The following is a 22,641-nucleotide window of genomic DNA, read 5'->3' as shown; positions in this document are numbered from 1 at the left end:
AGCTTTGCAGCTGTCTTGAATATTTTTTTCACCTGGGAATAAACTTTCTCACTGTAATATGATGAGTTTCAAATTATTTGGAAATAACTAATAACCCTTTAAAGATTGATGGATAGAGGCTGCTAAGATGTCCAGATATATTTTTAATATATCCTGATATTTAAAATTGTGAAAATGAATGAGGGTGCAATTTCTTTTTCACACAACAGTAAATCTACAACAACTGACTAAACAACTGATGTATTATCACCATTATAGTTGAACTTGTATGTGACTCCTGCTTTTAGTTGTTGCTGTTGTTTGGCTGGAGTCTACACCAGGGGTGGGGGGACTCCAGGCCTTGAGAGCCGGTGTCCTGCAGGTTTTAGATGTGTCCTTGATCCAAACAGCTGATTTAAATGGCTAAATTACCTCCTCAATATATCTTGAAGTTCTCCAGAGGCCTGGTAATGAACTAATCATTTGATTCAGATGTGTTAACCCAGAGTGATATCTAAAACCTGCAGGACACTGGGCCTTGAGTTCCCCACCCCTGGTCTACACCAACTCCTGAGGTACACATCTGGGTCTTTAGCAGCTCAGTGCTCATCGGCTCTTTGCTACCCGTGTCATTCTGGTGCTTGGGCCTGAGCAGGTACAATGGTTCAGTAATATAGATAACTGATTGCATATTATTAAATTCTTTTTACATTGTAATTTGATTATCTTTTAAAATAATTTGACCGACTTTAATTAAAAAAATAAATAATTTTTTTACAGCCATTTACACCAGTTTTTCTTGATCCACTGTTTATGTCTTGTCCAAGTGCTGCTCTGCACACAGCAACATGTGCACACACACCAGTCAGCAGTCTGTGGTGAGAGGTTTGCTGCAGTCAGACAGCTTGATGAAGTGTGCGGAGGCCAAAGAGAAAGAAAACCGTTTCCTGGATGGTGATATGTGAACAGGAGAGATCAGAAAATCTATAGAGATGCTCGATAGAGACTTGCTGATTATCACAGTCTTAATTCCTCTGGGAGAAGTAAGGGTAATATTTGATATTCCTATTTCTGTAACAATCACACTTGTGAAAATACACAAAATTACGATAAAGCACGTGCTGACCACAGAGTGAAACTTCCCACAAGAATGATGCATGGAATTTTCTATTGATTCTATTGATGTCAGTAGATTGGGGATTGTGGTCAACAGATTTATTTTCAATTCAAGTACCTAATCGTAGCCTCAGTGATTATATAGGACAAACATGTCTTAGTCAGCCAAGAGTAATTAAAAACATTACATTTACACTGTAACCCATGGCAACCAAGGTTTGAGGTGAGGAGGAAGAGGATGATATTTTATTATGACGCCGGTGGTGTTGTCGCTTTTTATTTCCTTGGGGAACTCCTCGTCTTACAATAAAACAAAGGTATGATCCTTCATATCTTGAGTCCAATGGCACAGACATGAATTTAAATGGCACAACTTCTCTTCTTCTCCACCTTTGGGGTACAACATATGTATCCGGTCTTCAGCTACAGATGAAATCTGACTAGTCAGAAGGAAGATGTCCGTCTCGGCCACCATATACAAAGGAAACATGCCGGCTTCAACAAACCGGCGCACACTCATGTATTTTTAATAGATTGATTGTAAGTTTATGTGAGTGCATCAGTTTGTTGGAAGATGTAATCACTATGTATGTTTATGAGTACAATATCAAGAAGTGGATGACACAGAAACATCAAAAACACAGCTTCACCTGCTGACCTCAGATGAAAGTACGAGCAACTCCTGACACGTTTACATACACAGCTTAACAGGCCTGATTTAATCTGAACATTTCAGAGTTTGTTGAAACAGCAAAGCACAGGTGGACATTTGTACGTGTTACAACAGATAAATCACAGAAATAAAGATTAAAATGAATAGTGGCTCAATACCATTCAGGCTTTATTTTCAGGGTTCTGGGATATAACTCATGCTGTTTCATGATAAAGGAGGATAAAGAACCTTAAATGACCCTGTGTGTTTGTTATACAGTCGACTCCCGGTAGTCGTGGTGATTTGGGACCACAACTGCCGCGAATACTTGAGAACCCCTCTAAAAACGCTTATAACTGCCTATTTTAATAGTTCAAACACCAAATATATCTTAAGCTAAAACACTTTATATGATTTCAAAGTCATCTTACAATATTGCCCTTAAAATATTTGGCTTACAGGTACGTGTGAACACTCCTACAACTGTAAGAGAGTTCACGAATACCTGACGGGGGTCGACTGTATTACCATCGGTAATTAGTTGTTACTATTGCCCGAACAATTATGTCAAGCAATATGTCTGCTGTAAAAGTAGCCTGTTGGTAGCAAAAAGAACATGAATATGCCCGTACGTGTAAGTGTCTCTCTTTGTTACTCCCTCCCGGGATTTACTTTTTTTTCTTTTTTTAATCAGACTTTAATGACTGCAAATTGCAAACAGAGTACATTCGTGGTTCTGGAGTATATTCTTTACATGGCATCGTATGTAGCTGTAACAATTACTGGCATCATTAGAAGACCTTACATATGCCGGGCATTTCTGTGTTGAAAGGAACATGTGATTGCACTGTGTAAGCTACATGAAAACATCCAGCAGATGGACTGCGTGAGAAGATCCCCATATATCACAGGGGTGACACAGCTCATAACTCGGCCTTATACAGAATCACCAGTTAACATTAATTTCATTTCATGTAAAGGAAAGAAATAATTACAAACTATATTGTGCCCTCCGCTTTAATCTCCATTGAGATTATTTTTGGTAGAAGTTTATATTCATAGGTGCGGTGCTGCTACCGGTGACCGTGGGGGCGAAAACCACTCCTCCCTGCTGAGCCAACATCGTGGCTCCAGCGGTAGGATTTAAAGTAGAGGATCCAGAGGATGCAGCTGCTCTGCCCTCTACAGCTGAAAGGACAAAGAAGCAGAGAATCAGTGGTAATGTCTGCACAGAGGCAGACCACAAATAGATTGTCAGTTACAGGTGAGTTTAAGAAACTCTGCATTCACCGCACCTTCAAACTTGCCCTCTAAGTCGTCTGCGATGTTGTTGACATTGATTTTCCTCAGGATCGCGACAGAGACTTTCACAGCCATCGCTTCACCGTAGCTGTCTATCATACAACTCACAGTGTCCATACGGTCTTGGCCCTCGAGTTTGCTCTTTGGAATTGATTTGCAGCTGTCCACGATCTTCATGGCGAGGTACCACTTAAAAATTTTATAGTCATCATTAGACAGGTCTTGCAGTTTTTCTAAGAGCAGCTCTGGGACCAGCATGTCTGCTCACTGAACAAACGAGAGAGAGAGAGAAAATGAGCTCTGTTTCTTTTAAATAAATACTTCTTTCATTCCTTTATGGGCTTAGTTGATCAGAAAATTCATGTCTGTAACTATCTGTCTATTTTAAAGTATATTACACCACATTCAGTTTGTTCAAGACGATCTATAGAACAACAATAAGGCATTTAAGTGTCACTGCCCCCATTATCATAAAAATAATAGGAATACTTAAAAGTGTTGTGCAGTTAACTCCTCGGTTAATGCTTGCTTAGCTTAGAATATTGAACTTTTAAATATTATAAAGAAAAAACATGTGAGTGTAACTTTTCTGGTGTAAATCTTCTGTATTTTTAAGGTTCTGTGAACACAACAGAGACTACTACAATAAGTCCACCAAAAAATCCTTTGCAAATCTGATGTGTGCATGGAACAAAACATTTATTTATTATGTTGTTGTTGTTGTTTTTTTTAAATATGATTTTTACTTTCTGCTTTTTTTCAAAGGATGTTTTGAAAAAGTCTACGAGGAACCAAATTTGTACTCAACAGTGTGATCACATTTTCATATGTATGCTATATGCTAGCCCCAAACCCTCTGGCTCTCTTCCAGTGTCTCCTCGGTCCTCTCTTCCTCCTGCCAACCAGCTGCATCAGGTGACTTCCCCTCCCTGAACATGGGCTCAAATGAATGTAATAAACCTGAAGGACTAGTTTAAAACACTGAAGCTAGTCGTGCAGTAGTTTCATTTTTCGTCACTGTGTTTAGTGGGATCGCAGACAACGAGGAAGTAAATCAGCGTCACCACGTCAATGAATTAATAGCAGTGCTAATACAACTTCTAAAACCTGCTAATGAACCACATCTGGATCTGGATCATACATCGGTCACTATATGCTCTCAATGTCTGCTTTCGTTCACATTTACATTTTATTTACACGCCGCAGTTTCTAATGGATGTAGATAGACGGACTCTGCAATAAAAAAGGGAGGGGCGCTGAAGTCTCACTTACAGGATTACTTCTTATCCATCTGTGCCCCTTTAACACTCACATAAACCGAATATATCTAAAACTACATCCGATGTAAAGCTGCACACAGACAGAGCGAAAGTAAACAACAAGAAAGTCAAGTTCACGTCTCCGTCATCCTTTCTAACTCCTCCTGTTTCCTTTTGTATCGCAGCGTACAGACGTTATTAAACCTCCAAAGATGTGCATTTTAACTTTGGGGAACTTTATGAATCAAAGAACTCACCTCGTCACTGACCCGCCGATATAGCACCAAGCAAAGGATGTAAAGAAAATGGCGCAAACGAGTGCTTTCGGTTTCAAACCCTCTACCGGGAAAGTTCTGCGAAACCTACAGGACTACGTCAGAAGTGATTACTCAACACGTAGTGAATGTATTATGACTTATGAGATAATGTGTGCACAGCCGTACTTGGTCAAGATACAACTAGTTTATATATAATCCCGTTGTGTTTATACGTCTTATGTCTATAGTCACATAAACGGAACATTTTGTCCTCCTTGTGATTCTGCCGGTAAAAAACAGCTGCTGTACAGATGTGCCTGAGCGACTGAGGGGTTGGCTGGTACATTGTAGTGATGTGTCGGTCGCGGCTCTTAGAGCATGCCCTGGGGTTTTTTTTCTTTCTCTCACCCTCTCTCTCCCACTTTTTTTCCGCTTCACTCCCCACGCGAGCCTTGTGCTTTGCGCTGGGAAGAGGGGGGAGGGGCGGTAGTTACACACTCAGTAGCACAGGCACAAAGGAGGGAGAGACAGAGAAAGAGAGCCAGGGACAACAAGGTCACATTAGAAAGGTATAGTAATCATCCACAACTATTTTCAGTTGCAGATGATAAAGGATTCAGAAAGTTTATTCATGCAGGCCCATATGACAGAGAATATGCATGTTCTTTTTGTTTTCATATTTTAGTTTATATTTAATTGTGTTGTGGTTTGCAGTGTTTTGTGTTGTTTCACTTTAAATTTGTAAAAGGAAAAAGCTGGAAATTTAAATAGTTAAAAGTTGAAATGTGAATAGTTGATTTTTGTATTATATGATTTATTTATTATATTTTATGTGGCGTGAATAAATAAAAGTATATTTACGGTGGCCCCTACAGACAAAGCATGTAAAAACTCCAAAACACGTAAAAACTCAAAACACGTACAAAACACAACAGAAGTGCTCCAGGATGCTAGGCGCAGTGTTGAGCTTTTGTTACCTAGTGGCTACACAAGCCAGCAAGTACCAACGACCGGATTTGGTGTGTGGTAATAACAGGTAAATGAACATTGTTTTTAAATTATTTGAATATATATACAGGGAGTGCAGAATTATTAGGCAAGTTGTATTTTTGAGGAATAATTTTATTATTGAACAACAACCATGTTCTCAATGAACCCAAAAAACTCATTAATATCAAAGCTGAATGTTTTTGGAAGTAGTTTTTAGTTTGTTTTTAGTTTGAGCTATTTTAGGGGGATATCTGTGTGTGCAGGTGACTATTACTGTGCATAATTATTAGGCAACTTAACAAAAAACAAATATATACCCATGTCAATTATTTATTTTTACCAGTGAAACCAATATAACATCTCCACATTCACAAATATACATTTCTGACATTCAAAAACAAAACAAAAACAAATCAGCGACCAATATAGCCACCTTTCTTTGCAAGGACACTCAAAAGCCTGCCATCCATGGATTCTGTCAGTGTTTTGATCTGTTCACCATCAACATTGCGTGCAGCAGCAACCACAGCCTCCCAGACACTGTTCAGAGAGGTGTACTGTTTTCCCTCCTTGTAAATCTCACATTTGATGATGGACCACAGGTTCTCAATGGGGTTCAGATCAGGTGAACAAGGAGGCCATGTCATTAGTTTTTCTTCTTTTATACCCTTTCTTGCCAGCCACGCTGTGGAGTACTTGGACGCGTGTGATGGAGCATTGTCCTGCATGAAAATCATGTTTTTCTTGAAGGATGCAGACTTCTTCCTGTACCACTGCTTGAAGAAGGTGTCTTCCAGAAACTGGCAGTAGGACTGGGAGTTGAGCTTGACTCCATCCTCAACCCGAAAAGGCCCCACAAGCTCATCTTTGATGATACCAGCCCAAACCAGTACTCCACCTCCACCTTGCTGGCGTCTGAGTCGGACTGGAGCTCTCTGCCCTTTACCAATCCAGCCACGGGCCCATCCATCTGGCCCATCAAGACTCACTCTCATTTCATCAGTCCATAAAACCGTAGAAAAACCAGTCTTGAGATATTTCTTGGCCCAGTCTTGACGTTTCAGCTTGTGTGTCTTGTTCAGTGGTGGTCGTCTTTCAGCCTTTCTTACCTTGGCCATGTCTCTGAGTATTGCACACCTTGTGCTTTTGGGCACTCCAGTGATGTTGCAGCTCTGAAATATGGCCAAACTAGTGGCAAGTGGCATCTTGGCAGCTGCACGCTTGACTTTTCTCAGTTCATGGGCAGTTATTTTGCGCCTTGGTTTTTCAACACGCTTCTTGCGACCCTGTTGACTATTTTGAATGAAACGCTTGATTGTTCGATGATCACGCTTCAGAAGCTTTGCAATTTTGAGACTGCTGCATCCCTCTGCAAGATATCTCACTATTTTTGACTTTTCTGAGCCTGTCAAGTCCTTCTTTTGACCCATTTTGCCAAAGGAAAGGAAGTTGCCTAATAATTATGCACACCTGATATAGGGTGTTGATGTCATTAGACCACACCCCTTCTCATTACAGAGATGCACATCACCTAATATGCTTAATTGGTAGTAGGCTTTCGAGCCTATACAGCTTGGAGTAAGACAACATGCATGAAGAGGATGATGTGGACAAAATACTCATTTGCCTAATAATTCTGCACTCCCTGTATGAGTGCACAAACAATACACATATGCTTTCAATTGTGTAATTTAAGTGATCTAGGTAGCCAGTGGTGGTCCTAGCCTGTTTGGTGCCCCGGGCGAACACTCCCTCTGGCGCCCCCCCCCACACACATATAAAACATAAAACATATTAAGGATTATACATTAACATAAAACTGTTGTCGGAACCATACTGAATTTCGCCAGAGAAACACACACACACACACACATATAAAGAGAGAGAGAGTATGCATTGTATGCAAACGGCGACCAAACAGCCATCATAATTCGTCATACAATGAGAACAGGACAAATCAACAACTGACAATGACTAATTAATATTAAAATCTGTAACATAATGTATTGTTTGGAGTTTAGTCTGTTACTGTTGCTATTTTTACCATTTCTTTTTGGAGCAACTGTAACCCACATTATTTCCTTAGGGATTAATAAAGTATTCTGATTCTGATTGTTTCAGGATGACCTGCCATTATCCAATCACACATCTGCTTACCTGTATCTGTTGCTCGTTTCTCCTCCTCTTCTTTTCTCTTTTTTCTAAACTGAGCACCTGATGGCTTTGAACTTTTCTTGTCCATCTTACATTGGTTTTAATTTTGCACTCCAGTATGAACACAAATCCCCCAACCCGAGGATCACCACAACATAACCTAATAGACCTACACCTTAGTTCACAGATTCACTTTGTCGAAGGTGTATTTCTGGGATTTCACACAACCCAGGATTCAAATCATGAATACATAATGGGTTTGGATTTACAACATTATGAATGAAATGTGCTCTATTTGGAAGCAGCCACCCCCCCCCCCCCCTCCCCTTTCGATGGGTTGTGTGTGAGACTTTAAATCATCAAACTGTAAATTATAAATTGTTATTGATCCCTTTACCCCGAGTCCTAAAGTGTATATTTATTTTCTTACTCTTCTTATATTTATTGTTTGTTTTCTTGCACTGCTGTAACTGAAGCCTCGTCGTCTCGTCTCTCTATATGCTGGACTGTATGTAGCGGAGATGACAATAAAGTTTACTTTGACTTCAGCAGCAAGCAGGCGCACCGAGGGCTCTTGCGCTCACTTTTCGCGTATAGAATTTCGAAAAAACATTGGTGCAAATTATAAGTCTGTATCATAATGTCTGGTGTTTTCGTGTTTGTTGTTTTGTTTTTATTTTGTTTTATTTTGCGAGTTGGTTATTAGATGCTGCTCCAGCCAGTCAGTGAATCCCCCGCCGCCCCGCCCTCTCCTCCCTGTGCCGCAAGCGGCAGGCGCACCTCGCAAACGGAGGGCGCTCTTACTCCCCGCAAATGGGCGATAGAAAACCGATCGGTGCTTATGCCATTCCCAATATGCGCTGGCTGATGTCGGGGCAGCATGAGTACGAGCAATTTTTTATTTTTATTTATTTTTTGCCGATGCCCGTGATGCCGCCCCCCACCACGATGCCGCCCCGGGCAACCGCCCGTGTCGCCCGTATCAAAAACCGCTACTGTAGGTAGCTCTGTTTTGGAAGTTCAGTTAACGCTAGAAATGTGTTTTGGAGTTTGTACATGCTTTGTCTCTAGGGGCCACCGCATATATTTATATATAAACATATATAAATAAAACCACTTTTTTTTTACATTAGTAATTACTTTTGTGCATAATTTTATATTATTGTTAATAATAAATTAATTAAAGCAACAAAACAACCTGAAGAGCCGGTTCGGAGCTGAAAGAGCCGGCTCTTTTTAGTGAGCCGAGCCGAAAGAGCCGGTTCTCTAAAAAGAGCCGGAAATCCCATCATTAGTACATTGTCTGTCACTGCCACAGAGGGCAGGTCACGTCACAGTCTGCTCATTTTGCAGTGGTCAGTTTGTGGAACACGCACAAAGTATTTTATCATTTTCATGGATCGGGCGTGTTGTTGTTGCATAAAAAGATCACACAATAATAATAATAATAATTATAATAATAATAATGAATTAAAACAGAAAATATAAAAGAACGACAAAATATGATTAGAGACACATCTTCAATAAATAGTATCTGGGTCAAAGTGTGCAAATACTCCACATAGGAAATTATCACAAGACTTTTTTTTTCTTCAGTCAGACTTAAAACATGCATAATAATATTAGCCTATAGCGTTATGTGTTATTTGTGTAAAAACCTCTATTTCTTTATTTTAGTCATTAAATCTGTTATAATACAAGTGTTGTGTCTGCCAGACTCTCTCTCCTTAAGGTACCTTTTCCCCCATTGATGTTCCAGGGATGTACCTTTCATTGGTTCACCTGGATGATCATAAAGCTTACTACTACCTCTTGTAGCACTTACGTGGAGGTATGTACAGTGCCGATGGATGATTACCAAGGTATTGAGTAATTTGGGCTAGTATCAGAAGATTAAGAACGACTCTTAGAGCTCTGGTACATGAATGGCAGAGAAACCAGACAAACACAGTTGTGTGGCTTAAAAGTACTTTAGTGATGTTAAGCCTTTTAAAAGAAATCAACACAGGATTACATCAGGTTTTAACAGAATTCAATTCAATTCAATTCAATTTTATTTATATAGCGCCAAATCACAACAAAAGTCGCCTCAAGGCGCTTCATAGATACAGAGAAAAACCCAACAATCATATGACCCCCTATGAGCAAGCACTTTGGCGACAGTGGGAAGGAAAAACTCCCTTTTAACAGGAAGAAACCTCCGGCAGAACCAGGCTCAGGGAGGGGCGGCCATCTGCTGCGACCGGTTGGGGTGAGAGAAGGAAGACAGGATAAAAGACATGCTGTGGAAGAGAGACAGAGGTTAATAACAGATATGATTCAATGCAGAGAGGTCTATTAATACATAGTGAGTGAGAAAGGTGACTGGAAAGGAAAAACTCAATGAATCTTGGGAATCCCCCGGCAGCCTACGTCTATTGCAGCATAACTAAGGGAGGATTCAGGGTCACCTGGTCCAGCCCTAACTATATGCTTTAGCAAAAAGGAAAGTTTTAAGCCTAATCTTAAAAGTAGAGATAGTGTCTGTCTCCCGAATCCAAACTGGAAGCTGGTTCCACAGAAGAGGGGCCTGAAAACTGAAGGCTCTGCCTCCCATTCTACTTTTAAATACTCTAGGAACAACAAGTAGGCCTGCAGAGCGAGAGCGAAGTGCTCTAATAGGGTGATATGGTACTACAAGGTCATTAAGATAAGATGGGGCCTGATTATTTAAGACCTTGTATGTGAGGAGCAGGATTTTGAATTCAATTCTGGATTTAACAGGAAGCCAATGAAGGGAAGCCAAAACAGGAGAAATATGCTCTCTCCTTCTAGTCCCTGTCAGTACTCTTGCTGCAGCATTTTGGATTAGCTGAAGGCTTTTCAGTGAGTTTTTTGGACATCCTAATAATAATGAATTACAGTAGTCCAGCCTGGAAGTAATAAATGCATGAACTAGTTTTTCAGCGTCACTCTGAGACAGGATATTTCTAATTTTAGAGATGTTGCGCAAATGGAAGAAAGCAGTCTTACATATTTGTTTAATATGTGCGTTGAAGGACATGTCCTGGTCAAAAATGACTCCAAGGTTCCTCACAGCGTTACTGGAGGCCAAGGTAATGCCATCCAGAGTATGAATCTGGTTAGATACCATATTTCTAAGATTTTCAGGGCCGAGTACAATAACCTCAGTTTTATCTGAATTAAGAAGCAGAAAGTTAGCGGCCATCCAGGTCTTTATGTCTTTAAGACATTCCTGCAGTTTAACTAATTGGTGTGTGTTATCTGGCTTCATGGACAGATAGAGCTGGGTGTCATCTGCATAGCAGTGAAAATGTACTATGTCTTCTAATGATGCTGCCTAAGGGAAGCATGTATAATGTAAACAGAATTGGTCCTAGCACTGAACCCTGTGGAACTCCATAATTAACCTCAGTGTGTGAAGAGGACTCTCCATTTACATGCACAAATTGGAGTCTATTAGATAGATATGATACAAACCACTGCAGTGCAGTACCTGTAATACCTACAGCATGTTCTAATCGCTCTAATAGGATATTATGGTCGATAGTATCGAACGCTGCACTGAGGTCTAGCAGGACAAGCACAGAGATGAGTCCACTGTCAGAGGCCATAAGAAGATCATTTGTAACCTTCACTAAAGCTGTTTCTGTGCTGTGATGAGCTCTGAAACCTGACTGAAACTCTTCAAATAAACCATTCCTCTGCAGATGATCTGTTAGCTGTTTGACAACTACTCTTTCAAGGATTTTTGATATGAAAGGAAGGTTGGAGATTGGCCTATAATTAGCTAAGACTGCTGGGTCTAGAGATGGCTTTTTGAGTAAAGGTTTAACCACAGCCAGCTTGAAGGCCTGTGGTACATAGCCGACCATTAGAGATAGGTTGATCATATTTAAGATCGAAGAATTAATCAATGGCAGGACTTCTTTGAGCAGTTTTGTAGGAATGGGGTCTAAAAGACACGTTGATGGTTTGGAGGAAGTAATTATTGAAGTTAACTCAGAAAGATCAATTGGAGAAAAAGAGTCTAACTTAACATCAATGGTACTAAGAGTAGCTGTAGATAATATTACATCTGTGGGATGATTACTGGTAATTTTTTCTCTAATGATAAAAATTTTATTTGTGAACTTATGAAAATGTATAAGTAATGTCTAAATTTTTCCCCCAAAGTAGCAAAAAAATAGAATAAAAATAAAACTGTGCCACTTTGATGAGGAGCTCTTTTTGTGATACTGTTGCCATCTCTCCCAGGATGAATCCCTGAGTAGTGAAAGAGCATATCAGTTGTTTAACATGTTACTCTCTTCCTTGTAGGCTGCTGTATTTTATTTTAATTTTTGAAATCACACCACATGAACATATATCCTCTAGTATGTTATGCACTTTCACATATCATATAAATAAACACAGTGGGCCACCATTACCAAAATATGCCAGTGTCAGTCCAGCCCTGAACCCAGATGATCCAGAATGCAATAAGACTTAAAATGGAGAGCAGTTCAGAGTCAGTTCAATATTAATGGAGTTCGTTTCTGTTATCACATGTTTACACTGACTTGCTTACTATTGCCCAGGTTACCTGTTGGAAAATCTTGCCCAAAGGGAGTGTTTGCCTTTTAAAAGATGTAGGGAGCATCTGGTCACAGTCATGGAACGTGGAAATGTTCTCAGTTGTTTGTGTTGTATGTTGTATGTTTGTGTCTTTATCTTGAAAAAAATTAAATGTTATACTTTTTAAAATCACTGTCCATCCATCCATCCGCTTCCTCTTCTCCTTTTCAGGGTTGCAGGGGTTGATGGAGCCTATCCCAGCTGTCTTAGGGCGAGAGGCAGAGTACACCCTGGACAGGTCGCCAGTCTGTCACAGGGCTAACACAGACAGAGACATCCAATCACACTCACATTCACTCCCACATTCACACCTATGGGCAATTTAGTGTTTCCAGTTAACTTGTCCCCCACTTTAAAATCACTGTTTTCTACTAAAACTCCATTGTTAGCTATAGGGACAATCAACCCCATTCCTTCTGACAGCTAACCCAGCTATGGGGTCAAAATTTCAGAGTGTCATAGATGAATGAATGAACAGCAGTTCATCAAAGAGTAAAAAGTGTGATACCCAACCCCGGTCTACCCCACGGTTTCTCTCTCAAACACGCTCCTGGGAGGAGCATATTTAAATGAACCACACAAACTTGATTTACCGGCATGCAATTTCCTGCAAATTATACTAAATTTAACGCTGTGAAAGAATGCTTTGTTTTGTAACTGATGCGGTTTTGATAATCTTGCGTCGGTTTAGCTGTAATCAGTGGGGGAAATGTTATCAGAAGGAGTGCATAATTGACTCTGCCCCGGTTTCACCCTGCATGTTTAGAGCCGTGCGTAATTCTGGTCAGTGTATGAATCAGTGGAACCGAGACAATGAAGCCTGTAATGCAGACTATAAAAACAAAAACAATGAGCTCAAAGACCCCAAAACAAAAAACTGTTGAGTCAGTGACAAGTTTTGTGGAATTTCCTATACTAACAATATGCTTCAGCATAAAAGCTGTGCTTATGAGTGAAAGAGAGGCGCTATTATTGACATTAAGACATAAATAGGAGTCCTATATAGATTATATGGTGGAAGAAAAAAAAGGGAAAAAAAACAATCAGATGTTGTTAGCTGATTGAAGCTGATTTTTTAGTGCTTTTTTCCCCCAATATAACACACCAATGGGATGATTATTTTTATTCTCAAAAGCTCTGTATCAGTGTATTGCTATGTAACTACTCTCTCTTTCTCTCTCATAGACACACACACGCGCACACACACACACATTCTTGCCCTCCACGTTGCAACACTACACTTCATTTTTCTTGACCCTCCCTTCCTTCCTCTCTTCATATACCAACAGAACGCCCATGGTGGGTTTCAGAGGCCAGAGCAAAGGAACTCCCTCGTCATCAACTTCAGACACACAGAAGCAAAGCAAATACACACACCCCACACCCACATGTGCACTCACTCACTCACACACATACACACACACTCACACACCCCACAGTTCCACATAAACTAAAAGAACCCACTGCTACCTCATAAGTCTCAGGCTGTGGCACCGTCAGCATCGATCAGCTGTTAACGTGACATAGAAGAAGGATGGCTTCTCCTGGATGGGCCGTCGCGCTCATGCTGTTTCAGCTCTTCCACTCAGGTGAGTGAACTGATGGCTGAGTGGGTGCAATGGGCAGCTCTGATGAGAAGAACCTGTTCAGTGTAGAAGTCAATTGGGCAATAGAAGCAGATAAGGTTAAAAAGTAAGGTTAAAGAGTGTGACAAGAGAGATAACTGGGACTGAAGATGAGTGGGCAGAGTGTGGTGGCTGCGCTTGTAAGAACCCCTGAGGCAAATTGATTTGTAGTTAAAAATGACATGTGATCACTTTTCTGAGGGTAAAGTTACTTTTTTTACTCTGCTAACCTAATCCAAGGGTTTCAGCTCAGGTTTTTCCAAAATTGTAGGAAACTATTTAACTTTAAAAAAAACGTAATATGTTGTTAGAGAGGATTCAAAGTGGTTACACATGAACACATCAAACATAAGACATTTGAAAACATAACACAAAACATTATCTACACATGTAAAGCTCCATTCTGCATCAGAAGACATTTGAATTTGTGATTCTTAGACAGACTTAGCTGACAGTAATTCCCATTCACATTTTGAACGCAGGCTTTTCCTTAAAGATTTCCATTCCTGCAAATCAGGAAAAAAAAAAGACGTCATTGATCCTTCAGATTTTGAGACTTGTGATCCTGGTTTTGGTCAGACTACGCTGTCTGTAAGCTGACAGTTGTACTGCATTGTTCACGTTGCAGAGTGGCACATGGGAAACACAACTATAAATTTTGACAGCCGGCACGCCTACTGCCAGTGAGATCATCTGATAGGCAGGAGAACAACCCCAGGACTCGATGGAAATTGAAAAGAGGAGCGAGTTCTTACGACTTGGGCAGGGTGTCCTTCCTTCCTCAGAGGAACACACTGGGTGTATTCAGCATGCTATGAAACAATAGTTCACAATAGATCAGCTAAAATGAGTATTATTTCATGAGATGGCAAAATTTAATTGACCCTTGCATGTATTGTGTTAAGACTGAGAAAAAAAATTACTCATGAGATCATGTGGGTTACAGTGCCAGGACAAACATAGGAGGAGACCCATCCTTTTATTCATGTTTTTATTTATAGTATTGGGTTTAACATCACAGGTACTCAGTGTGTTAGGTCTACATGTACAGTATCCTCCTTAATGTTCTGTTTTTCCATCTTATGGCATTGTCTCCACCATGTTTTACAGATGATGTAATGTGTTTCATTTCATAAGCCGTTTACTGTTATGGCACAGTATGGATCCAGTATAAGGATCCATACCGCTAACTGACTGCTGATAAAAGCAGCAGGATGAATCCTGAAGCATAAAGGACTCTCTGCCCAAGTTCAGCCAATTTTTATAAGACAGTGCTTCACAGCGTAAATAGATAATGACTCAAAGCATACCGCAACTCCCAGCAGAGCAGCTTTTCAGTGACTGAAGATAAAACTGAATGCAGAGAGACGCACAAATGGGGTGCGAGTGGTTGCAGAAACGGCCTGGCAAAGCATCTCAAGGGAGGGAACACAGTAATTGTCCATGGGTTCGAAAATCCAGGGAGTGATTAAAGGATTTTCCTCCAAGTATTAAGAACAGTTTATTTAAATACATTTAAAAATCCATTGTGGTGGTGTACAGAGGCAAAATAATAAATAAATAAACATTTTTTTAAAAAAGTACATTTAAAAAGTCACTGTCTGCAGTGTTTTTGTAGCTACTTTCACTTTCAGAAGGTGGAGACAAAAAGCTCACAATGAATTTTTAACAGTTTTTTTTTTTTTTTTTTTTTTTTTTTTTTTTTTTTTTACAAGCACAACTGATGAACCCCAAAAAGTTGATTCTGTTCATCTGGATGTAGCGTTTTCAGTGGGAGAAATGTTTGTCCCTCATTCAGTCTCAACTGAAGAAGTTGCTAGTGTTTCTCCCACTGAAAGCTCTACATCCAGATGAACAGAATCAACATTTTGGGATTTCCTTACCTGGATGATTGAGCCTGCATGAAACATTTTATAGTATTTTGAGGTTTTCTTCCAGTTTATTAAAAAAAAGTACACGTAACACAAGGTTTTACAGTATTGCTGCCCTACAGATTGCACTTAGACAGAAAGGTACAACATGCAGTCTAAAGTTGCATAAGCTGACATTCGTAAGGAAAGCTTTAGCAACTAAAGACTTGGATTATTATAGTAAAGCGAGGAAAATTAGATCTTTTTTATTTCTTAGTTAAAACCTGTTCTGTGGATTTCTGATAAAAATAAAAGTGCAAAATGATTTTGCACAGACCTTAAAGACACAGTACACAGTGTTTACTTTCATGACTTATGTCTTGCTCTTTCTCCCACTCCCTTAACCTCAGGTACTTCATACCCTGTTTTCACTAACACACCATCTCTTCCACCAGAAATCGCACTTCCCTTTCCAAATGTCAGCCTTGTCCCTTCTCCCATCACACCTGGAGAATCAACACAAAGTGTCCTCTGCCCTCTAAAGATATCACCCTCCACTGTGGTGGTCAGGTATGGCAAAAAGAATGAGTGATTATTTAAGGCTGACGTAGGTGGTCAGTGATAAGAGTCTGTGTGCACTAACTTGCTGTTCACTCATCTGTGCAGTTTAAAGCCTTTTTGGACAATAAAATGATAGCTTGGTGTCACTCAGACATGGTGACCTTGTGGCATTTCATTGTTCAGAAAGGTTCACGAGGTTTTGACCTTGCAGTCCTGTTATGTTGAGCTTCTGAAATCTATGGTGCAAAGATCAGCACTCTGATTTTTATCTTGGATCAATTTCCAACTATTAAATATTTCAGTTGCTGTCATGACTTTTACTTGACTTTTATTGAAATGTAAGAGGCAACATCAAGAAACAGTCACCAAATTAACAGAATCATCTGCGTGTCTGAGGGAATTAATTGCATATCTCCTTTTACAGGTTTGGAGATCCAGTCAAAGCTAACTGCTCCATACAAAGAATGGGGTATTTTGGCATTGGTTGGGAAGTCCCACTGGTAGGTCAATCAGTGTTTGATTATACAGTGTTTTATATGTTGAGAACCAAACAACACCCACTAACTAAACTAAATATAAGGCTTATATCCTCACTTTGTAGTTTTATATAAGAGAGCTGTATATTTTCATCACACAGTCTTCACAACTTCATAACCAATGCAAAGAGAGTTATGCTAAGTGTGAAGTGTATTGGGAAATAAAGAAAGAGCACTGCAGATGCAGTATTTGCTTTGAGGGCGTTGACTGAGAAGTATTGAGAAGGTCAGGAGTTGCATTGTGTCTTTGTGGATCTAAAGGACATGATAGGGTGCCAAGATAGGAACTGTGGTACTGCCTGAAGAAGTCAGGAATGGCAGAAGATGCAAGGATGGTGCCAGACATGTATGAGGACAGCGAGATATTGGTGAGGTGTGAGTACATCAGGGATCGGCTGTGAGCCACTTCTTGTTGACAGTAGTGATCGACAGACAGATGAGGCCAGGCTGAAGTCTGCATGGACTATGATGCTCACTAATGAAATTGTGATCAGTAGTGAGAGTATGGAGTAGGTGGAAAAGAACCTGGAGACGTGGAGGTATGCTCAGAGGAGAAGAGGAATGAAAGTACAACCAAAACAGGATAGATGTGTAAATCAGAGGAAGACAGATGAAAAGGTTACTATGGAAGCAGCAGAAGTGGTGAAGGTAAATTCAATTCAATATTATTTATATAGGAAAAACTTTTTAACGAGAAGAAACCCGTGGAAGAACCGTGCCCACGGAGGGGCAGGCAATTGTTGAGATTGGTTGGGGGTGAAGAGAAGGACACAGGACAAAAAGACACTGTGGAAGAGAGCATAATTTCAGCATAATTGTCAATGAGGAAAGTCTTAAGAGTAAACTTAAAAGTAAAGAGGGAATCTGTCTCCTAAATTCAAACTAGGAACTGGTTCCACCAAAGAGGAGCCCGAAAGCTGGAGACTGTCTCCCATTCTACTTTTTAATACTCTAGGAACCACAAGTGAACTCAGTCTGACTGTGAAGTGATCTGATGGGGTGATACAGTACTAGAAATTCTTAAAAGACGTATTTTAGAATGATGATTTTGAATCTGATTCTGGATTTAACAGGGAGCCAATGAAGAGAAGACAATATAGAAGAAATGTGTACTCTCTTACTAGTCTATGTCAGTATTCTTGCTGCAGCATTTCACCTCAAGTAAAGGCATTTCAGGGAGTTTTTAAGGCATCCTTATAATAATGAATTACCATCATCGAGCCTAGATGTAATAAATGCATGAACTAGTTTTGGGGGTCCACGTAGAGGGGGCATCTACATTGTTCTGGGTAAAAAAGTGATTGCCCCCTAAACCTAATAACTGGTTGGGCAACCCTAAGCAGCAACAACTGCAATCAAACATTTGTGATCACTGGCAATGAGTCTTTTACAGCACTGTGGAGGAATTTTGGACCACTTGTCTTTGCAGAATTGTTGTAATTCAGCCAAAATCGAGGGTTTTCAAGCATGAATTACCTTTTTAAGGTCATGCCACAGCATCTTAATCTGATTCAGGTCAGGACTCCAAAGCTGTCCTGCTCTTTTTCTTAAGTTAGAGGTGGACTTGCTGGCGTGTTTTGGATCACTGTCTTTCTGCAAAAACCAAGTGCTCTTCAGCTTGAGGGCACAAACAGATGGCTGGATATTCTCCTTCAAGATGTTTTGGTAGATTCATGGTTCCATTTACCAGAGCAAGTCTCCCAGATCCCTAGGCAACAAAGCAGCACTGGACCATCACATTACTGCCACAACGTTTTACTGTTGGTATGTCGTTCCTTTTCTGAAATGCTGTTACTTTTATGCCACAAGTAATGGGACACACCCCAGTCTGACCATTTTTCAAGGCTTGGGGATCATCACGATGTTTTCTGGCAAAACTGAACTAAGCCTTTATGTGCCTTTTGCTCAGCAGTGGTTTTCATCTTGGAACCATTTGGGGACATTTTTGCCCAGTCTCTACCTTATGGTGAAGTCATGAACACGGACCTTAATGAAGCAAGACAGGCCTACCGTTCTTTGTTCCGGGGTGTTTTGTGACCTTTTGGATAAGTTGTTGCTGAGGCCCTGGGGTAACTTTGTTCGGCCAGTGAAAGTTCACCACTGTTCCATGTTTTCGCCATTTGTGGATAATGTCTTTCACTGTGGCTCGCTGGAGTCCCATAGCTTTAGAAATGGCTTTATAACCTTATCCAGACTGAGATCTGAGTTACATCGTTTCTCATTTGTACCCTAATTTCCTTCGATCGCAGCATGATTTCTAGGTTTTGAAGACTTTTTGGTCTACTCTACTTTGTCAGGCAGGTCCTATTTAAGAGATTTGATTGAGGACAGGTGTGGCAGTAATCAGACCTGTGTATGGCTACAGAAGTTGAACTCCGCTTTTCAAAGACATGATACACCACAGTTAATTTCCCCTTAATAATAAACACCATTTTGTTTACTTGTTAATATTGAAATTAGTTTAATGGGCTGAAACATTTGAGTGTGATGAACACACACACACACACACACACACACACACACACACACATAAATATTATCCATTGTGTGGAAAAGAAAAATCTAAATAGCTTTGTGATTTGTTACCCTTTGCCACTCCAGAACCGTCCTAACTTTACATTACAAGGTTTTCTGGTCTGGAGTGTTGAGAAGATGACTGAGTGGACCATCAAGCCTGTGTGTTTTGCCCTTTCTGAACAGAGAGGACAGTGTTACAGTAAACTCACCCTAATAGTCTACAGTAAGTCAACAGCATTATCCTTCTGACATGCATGAAGCACTTTACATGGCTGATATGCCAACTCTCTCCACAGAGCCTCCAGACAGAGTATCCATCACATTTCTAAATCACAGTGATTCACTGTTTGAGGGTTATCAGTATACTCTACAGTGCCACGTTACAGAGGTTGCGCCTGCTGAAAACGTCCTCGTGACCTTCTACAGAGGGGAGAAAATGCTGGCTCAGATGCACTCGAATACATCCAGTGAGAAGAAACCAGTGACTCAGAGCTTCACTCTGAACATCGTATCCAGTAAAGAAGACACTGAAGCTCAGTACTGGTGTGAAGCCAAACTTGAGCTGGGACCTGAAGGACCACAGCACCTTCCAGTGATGGCATCACAAAGACTCTGTAAGTGAAACCAGTGATCTGCGCTACGAGTTTTTGGAATTTATGTGGATTCTGTTTTTTAATTTCCCCTTTAGTTCTTTTTCCCCTCTCCACATCTTTAGGATCCCTCTTTGCTTTTTCTGTAAGGCCAAAAGGGTGGATGCAAGCTATTTGCTTCAAACATTGCAGCATCCATTTAAAACACATACATTTTGAGCTCCAGTTCTGCCACTTGGAGCTTTCCCAGCATCACTGAACAACTACTTACCCAGGCTACGTTTAATGTGTATGTGGTTATCAAAGCTTAAAACAGCATAACAGCTCTGTAAGTATAACCTGATCTGCTCAGTGCGCGGGATGCAATATTATGGTAAAGCCACAACAGCATTTCCAAAATTGCTTTTTACATGGGAGTGACAACCGTGCAGAAAATACAGCAAAGAACATATCAACACAGTTCAGGTGTGGATAATCCTAATATTTATTTACTTATTGACTGTGGGAAATGACCACCAGAGCTTCTGCCATAGTCACAATATATGCACTGTTAATAACATATGACTGAAGACTTTCTGCTCTACGAACCAGTTTATCACTCAAGAGGCATTTTAATGAGGCAATATAAAGCTGTTATGTGTAATGTTTCCTTATGCAATTTCAAGAATCACGTATTCAAACTACTTCAAATGAAACTGCACTCTTTGTTCTCCAGTCATATACCTGTCAGCTGTAAAGTGTTACATAGAACTGCTTAAACCATATTTTTCTTCTTACTAGAAAAGTGAACAAACAGAGCTTCCTTCGTTAGATAAAATGTATTAGGTGTCTTTTCTTCCACTGACTGTTTTTCCTTCTTGTTTCAGTTGCACCACAGCTTAGCTGTCCTGTAAAACTTAATATGACAGAGGGCGAGAGATTCCCATGTGAGGTGACAGGAAACCCTCAGCCATCAGTGACCTGGTTCAGAAATGGGCAGATAGTTGCCCCACCCTCTCATTTAAATAAAAAGGATGCTGGAAATTACACAATCCAAGCTAAAGGATTATTTCCAAAAAACTTCACAGTGGAAGTGAAAATCCTTCCTGCCAGAGGTAGGGTTGTCTGCATTACTACTGAACACAATTAATGCTCCCTGTTAACATTTCTACATTCATTGTTCCAAATCATCCTTCCTGGAGTTTGAGAAATCTTTTGTTCTGATATATGATCATGTAAATGAGAAGAATGCTAAACTGAAGGTTTGGAGTAATCTTGTGCTGAAAACTGTTTCTTCTGCTTTCCAGGAACTGCAAACAGCTGTTGTGGACATTTCTTGCTGCTTGTTCTTCTTACCCAGATGATAACTCACATGTAAAACCTTAAAAGTTCCTCTTTCCATGTTACTTGGATAAAAGTGCTCCTGCTGTAGAAAATGCAGAGAAATGTTCATTGCTGTGTCACTCCTTGTGTCCTCAAGGCTCAGCTTTGAATTTGAATGTCTTTATGTGCATTTCAAAGACAGTGGAGTCTCACTGAAAGCAGATGATGCTCTCTAGTTGTTCTTTTTAATCGTTTTGTTGCTGAACTTCTGTCCAGGTACATGTTCTTATGTAACTAAGCTGTCTTTGTAATCTGCCCAAAAGGCAAAGTTCACATCTTCCAGACTGAAAGCTTCTCTAGAAAGAAATTCACATTTTAGTCCTTAGTCACTCAGTGTTCATGGGTATGGGAAAGCAGTATGATTTAGTTAAAAACAATTTACTTTTAAAGAGCTGAAACTGGAAATAAGGCGAGACAGTCCAGCAAAGGCATCCAGAAAGATATCTGGTTGTCTTATTTTCTTTTGAACATCACAATGGTGTTTCATTACTATTTGATATCTGAAGAAATGCTGAGTTATGCCCCCATCCTGCCATGTAAAGAATCCAAGAGTTTTTGGAAGGATTTTCTTTGGATTTGGAAAACTGGATCAATGTGTTGATGTGGGTGAGGGTAAAAAAAAATTAAAAAAAAAATCCTTGGGCATAATGCATGTGTCAACTCACTGTCCAAGTGTCCTGCTCCACCCCCTTTTGGAAACTGTCTGGGTTAGCTGTCAAAGCAAAGGCTGCATCCAAATGGTACAAGAGGCTAACTGTCTAACAGCCTGCTCGTTAGTTGGGTAACTTTAGACTTCCTCATTGTCCTTTAGGCTTGTTGAGACATTTTATTTTTACATCCTTATTCACAACTCCTGCATTACTCCTTGCAATACTTTCATTGCACAATAAATTTCAGCTTAAATAAGCTGACTAGGCAGTTGAACTTTGTTGTTTTGACTCATTTGTTACTAGCCTCAGTCAAGTTGGTAACATGAATCACTACTAAAACCTTCAGTTGCTGTACAAAATGTTAAGAAAATAAAGCACCAAATAAACAGCTATGACATGCTCTCTTTATTATGTATTAAGTGAAAGTGTGTAGTTTAAGACATTAACTTTGTTGATTTTAGTATAAGAACTACTCCATTAGAACCTCATCATGTGCCCAGTTCATCTTCAAGGATTCTGCTCCATCTAAAAAGAAAAACATTTTATCTACTTGACAAAATGTTGATTATAAAGCTTTTAGTTTGACATTGAAACTTATTGGAATACATAAAGCATCTTGCAGCA

At 40.0% G+C, this 22,641-nt stretch overlaps 2 protein-coding genes across 6 annotated transcripts; one reads left to right on the top strand and one right to left on the bottom strand.

Moving 5' to 3' along the window:
* Positions 1-1,785: 1,785 nt before the first annotated feature.
* LOC146385944 (caspase b-like) lies at positions 1,786-4,682 on the bottom strand. Of its 2 annotated transcripts, none has more exons than XM_084931953.1 (3): positions 4,566-4,682; positions 3,043-3,316; positions 1,786-2,935 (listed from the first exon to the last, which is right to left on the bottom strand). In XM_084931953.1, the coding sequence occupies exons 2-3, from the start codon at positions 3,305-3,307 to the stop codon at positions 2,781-2,783; spliced, it is 420 nt and encodes a 139-aa protein (XP_084788079.1). In that variant the 5' UTR covers positions 3,308-3,316; positions 4,566-4,682; the 3' UTR covers positions 1,786-2,780. The 2 variants fall into 2 exon arrangements, with proteins under 2 accessions (XP_084788079.1, XP_084788080.1); XM_084931954.1 differs by lacking the exon at positions 4,566-4,682 and adding an exon at positions 4,322-4,516.
* A 225-nt stretch (positions 4,683-4,907) lies between these two features.
* On the top strand, positions 4,908-22,291 carry LOC146385943 (hemicentin-1-like). Of its 4 annotated transcripts, none has more exons than XM_084931949.1 (9): positions 4,908-5,134; positions 9,426-9,540; positions 12,498-13,915; positions 16,257-16,371; positions 16,787-16,862; positions 19,500-19,638; positions 19,712-20,029; positions 20,872-21,099; positions 21,292-22,291. In XM_084931949.1, exons 3-9 carry the CDS (start codon positions 13,861-13,863, stop codon positions 21,360-21,362), a joined length of 1,002 nt encoding a protein of 333 aa, XP_084788075.1. In that variant the 5' UTR covers positions 4,908-5,134; positions 9,426-9,540; positions 12,498-13,860; the 3' UTR covers positions 21,363-22,291. The 4 variants fall into 4 exon arrangements, with proteins under 4 accessions (XP_084788075.1, XP_084788077.1, XP_084788078.1 ...); XM_084931951.1 differs by having other exon boundaries at positions 9,426-12,564; positions 13,616-13,915; XM_084931952.1 differs by lacking the exon at positions 9,426-9,540 and having other exon boundaries at positions 13,616-13,915.
* The last annotated feature ends 350 nt before the right edge of the window (positions 22,292-22,641 follow it).

This window comes from Perissodus microlepis, chromosome 6, assembly GCF_051167445.1.
Source record: "Perissodus microlepis isolate ML-2025 ecotype Zambia chromosome 6, ASM5116744v1, whole genome shotgun sequence".
Lineage (NCBI taxonomy): Eukaryota > Metazoa > Chordata > Actinopteri > Cichliformes > Cichlidae > Perissodus > Perissodus microlepis.
Note: the sequence above shows the minus strand (reverse complement) of the source record. Positions and strands in the feature narration are given on the sequence as shown.

Coding starts and splice junctions, on each gene's coding strand:
- LOC146385944 (XM_084931953.1), bottom strand. CDS start 3,307: ATGCTGGTCCCAGAGCTGCTCTTAGAAAAACTGCAAGACCTGTCTAAT. Junction 2,936..3,042: donor CTTAGAGGGCAAGTTTGAAG/GTGCGGTGAATG, acceptor TTGTCCTTTCAG/CTGTAGAGGGCAGAGCAGCT.
- LOC146385943 (XM_084931952.1), top strand. CDS start 13,861: ATGGCTTCTCCTGGATGGGCCGTCGCGCTCATGCTGTTTCAGCTCTTC. Junction 16,863..19,499: donor TTGGTTGGGAAGTCCCACTG/GTAGGTCAATCA, acceptor TTGCCACTCCAG/AACCGTCCTAACTTTACATT. Junction 20,030..20,871: donor GATGGCATCACAAAGACTCT/GTAAGTGAAACC, acceptor TTCTTGTTTCAG/TTGCACCACAGCTTAGCTGT.